A 3,878-nucleotide genomic window follows, 5' to 3' on the forward strand; every position below is an offset into this window, starting at 1 on the left:
TTAAAAAGAAAAAATTTTATGAATTACTAACTCGAAATAATTTGCAAATTTTCGTGATTTTTCCCATATTTTGTCATTTTTTGAACTTTAAATGCTTACAAAAAAAAACTGTGACTAACGATTTTTAATATTTTTCATCTGCCTTTGAAACAATATACTAGGAGCGTTCTATTAAATTTTCAAGCTTTTTTATCCAACAAATAAAATTTAATTGATATTTTTAGAAAAAAAACTAAAAAAAAATGGAAAATGAAAATGTCCGTAAAGAGCTCAAAATAAATCAAAATATTTTGAAAATGTTATGGTGTATAGAAAATGCTAATATAAACATTCAGTCAAAATTTCATGTATCTAAAGTTACACCAAAAACCAAATTCAATTTTGTGAAAAATCGATTTTGCGTAAAAATTCCCGTTTTTCCTTAATTTTTCTTTTGTTTTTCCCGGCGCTTTTGAATACTACTGGGAAATTTAAATTTTGACCTCCCCAATGCACCAACGATATTCACTTTCTGATCCAACAAGATACTGAAGTTGAAAATCGTAGCATTATTTCGACAACTTATCGTGTACACAGACACAAAAAAAATAAAAAAACACACATCATTGTAAAATCAATACATTCATCGTTCCACTCAGAATCTAAAAAATTAAAAAAACCATAAAATAATTAAAATATTTGATTTTGATTTTTTATATTATTAGTATAGTTATATTTAAAAAAATAATAAACAGGTAAGTGGATGTCGCTCTGCCGTACAGTAGATTACAAGTGGGTAATTGTATAATTGTATAATAATTGTATTAGACTCGAATTCTATGATATAATATCATTGTATAAGAAAATTGATTCTGAGCGGAGACGGTTTGTCAGTGGATATTTTATATTGTTATTATTTATTTTATCATGTAAGCTGAATTAGTATTAAAATATTATAATTTTTTATTCGTTTCGATGGTGATAAACAAAGCGTTGGAAATTAAAATCCCATTTTTAGTGTTTTTTCGTAATTTTTCAGTGGTTTTTCCTGTGGCATCAAATAACTATTGAGAAATTCGAAAAATGACCTCTCTAAAGTACCATCTTGATTCAGTTTGCTAAAAGATAAGGTACTATATGTTGAAATCGAAGCACTCCTTCTGGAAGAAATTTTGTGTACAGTATATAAAAAAAATAAATAAATAAATAAACACCATTGTGAAAACAATAGCTTCCTCACTCCGCTCAGAATCTAAAAACAAGATAACTATATCCAAAATTTTAATAAAAAAATTAGTGATATCTCAAAAAAACATTACGTGGAAAAAACCTAGCTTAGAAAAAAAATTTCAAGTTAGAAAAGTTCTGATATCAAAAAGGGGCCAAGTAATTAATTAAATTCATTAATATAGAAATTGTTTGTATTTTATGAAGTGCAATAATTGAATGAACATAAATTAACTTAGCTTGGCGGACACGATTGTATACTTACTTAATAGTGCTATAGTAATATTATCTATACTATAAGAGTCTGCTGCAGAAAATAATACTGGTTGGACCTCTTTTTTCCCACAACAATTTGACTGATAACATTGTCTCTTTTCAACATTAAGTGCATGTGTACTGAGTGCAGCCAATTGCGTTTTTAATTATCTACATTTTATAGCCCAAAAGAAGATTGGGCTGCTTGAATAAGTACAATGTGCATGTGTATGTGCATCGTACGTCAGTCTAATAATATTATAGTTTTTGGTTGTTTATAAGCTCCTTTAAATCGTTCAAAGGTACATAATGAGGCGCGTTTCTATATAGAGATTAATCTTTGCACGGACAACGTTGGGTGTATATTTATACAGCTAGTATAAATATAAAATGGGGATGTAAATATTTATGTCAGCATTATACGTTTAGTTGTAGTTGTATATATTAGAAACCGCTAAGCTAAGTTAATTTATTTGTATTAAATTATCGCACCTCGTCAAATACAAACAATTTCTATAAGAATGAATTGAAGAAATTACTTAGCCCCTTTTTAATATCAAAACTTTTCTTACGTGAGTTTTTTTTTTTTTTAATGAGGTTTTTTACACGTAGTATTTTTGTTGAGTACAGTTAATAGCAACCAATACAATATAACGTTGATTTTAAACTAATCATTACCTATTTTATAATTTTCCTTAGGGAATAACCAATCATATCCATAACTCATTAAGCATAACGGGAATCGGATGCGTTTTGGACTTGCTTCATCTTATTTTCCGCAGCTCTAAGTAAGTTAATTTGATTTGTATTATTATTGTTGTTCCTATTATTGGTTTAAAATTATACTTACATTATTCATAATCCTTATATGCTTTTATATATGTTGTTAGTTCAAGTTGGACTTCAGTCAGATATTTTCAATTTATAATACATTTTCTTGGTAAGTATATAGACACCTATATAATATATAATTAATAATTAGCTCAAATTAAGTTGGTTCTAAAATATAATTTTTTGCCAACTTTAAATATATACCTACGCGTATACGAGTATTATTGGCTTACTGAGTTTTATTAACAACTAAATTATTAGTTTAATATAGCTATTACTGAGTTCTATTAACAACTAAATTATGAGTTTAATATAGCTATCGTGTACGAGCTAATGTACATGACGATGCTGCATTGCTACTGGCAGTACACCGAAGCAACAAAAAATCATTCACAAACATCATGGCTAAAAAACGAAACGATATTACCCATCAAACTTGAGCAATCCAGTGCAGAAGCGCTAAATCCTAGTATTTCAATGTCACAACCCATTCAAGAGACGGCACCAGCTATGGACCCTGTAGCACACGAGCCAAATGCAGCAGCGTCAAACTCTATTGCAGAAACACTAGAACCTATTGAAGTGACTAAAACTAGTCAAGTATTAACGGAACCTAATGTAACAATACTGGAACCAAATGTAGTGTCAGAGCCTAGTGCAGAGACTGAACCTACTACAGCAACAGAAGTAACCAGTATCAGTGTACCAGTATCAAAACCTACTTTATCATCAACAGAACCCAGTGTAGGAGCGCAAAATGCTATCGCAGAAATACAGGAATCTATCGAAACGCCAGAACCTGGAGAAAATGCAGCAGAATTAAGTGGCGCATTAACTGACTCTATTACACCTATACAGGAACCCAATTCAGCAGCGTTGGACTCTATAGTAGAAACACATATACCTATTGCGTCAACGGAACCTGATGAAAGAATTCAGGAACATAGTGTGTCAACTCCAGAATCAAAAGAAGAAAAACAGTAATTCATTAGAGTTGGAATCAAGAGAAAAATCCCGTAGTTACAACGTCGTCATAATTGAATGTAGTATTGTTGGAGATGATGGAAGCAGATGAGTGCAACATTTGAAGCTTTTATAACTACGGCGGATGTAACTATGTATAATGTACTACACAAAACATTTTTATTAATAAATAAAAATAGAATTTCTAAAATTTACATATTATTATGTAGGTAATAATAAATATATTTTTTAATCATACACTTTCTACTTTCTGAATCAGCATTTATTAAAAATTAAAATCTATAGTTTATTTTATTCTTATTACCTTGTGATATTAACAATAAACATTCAGTTAAAATGCCAATAAAATCACTAGGTGGTTCATCTAGGATGATGGTAGATGCGTCAAATGATCAACAATTTGTGGATTGATGTATTATTTATTTAAAATTGCAAAAATATAAGCCAAGTTGAATTTAAAATACTATTAGATTATTTGAATTAACGAAGAAAAACCAGTGTCTTAGAAAATAAGCGATTGCTCGAATATTCTCTAAGTTCCGTAATACGTCGTCAACGAAAATAATCTAAGTCGTAATACAAAAATGTGATAATTAAAAATG

At 29.3% G+C, this 3,878-nt stretch overlaps 1 protein-coding gene across 1 annotated transcript in view; it reads left to right on the forward strand.

The window, feature by feature from the left end:
• LOC100570742 overlaps positions 1-3,501 on the forward strand; it is an 8,441-nt gene extending 4,940 nt beyond the window's left edge. Inside the window, exons 3-5 of the mRNA XM_003241034.4 lie at positions 2,161-2,249; positions 2,352-2,401; positions 2,609-3,501. Of these exons, the coding sequence (XP_003241082.1) occupies positions 2,161-2,249; positions 2,352-2,401; positions 2,609-3,276 (807 nt within the window). The 3' untranslated portion in view covers positions 3,277-3,501. The remainder of the gene's footprint in view (positions 1-2,160; positions 2,250-2,351; positions 2,402-2,608) is intronic.
• Positions 3,502-3,878: the final 377 nt, after the last annotated feature.

Source organism: Acyrthosiphon pisum, unplaced genomic scaffold, assembly GCF_005508785.2.
Source record: "Acyrthosiphon pisum isolate AL4f unplaced genomic scaffold, pea_aphid_22Mar2018_4r6ur Scaffold_20960;HRSCAF=22641, whole genome shotgun sequence".
Lineage (NCBI taxonomy): Eukaryota > Metazoa > Arthropoda > Insecta > Hemiptera > Aphididae > Acyrthosiphon > Acyrthosiphon pisum.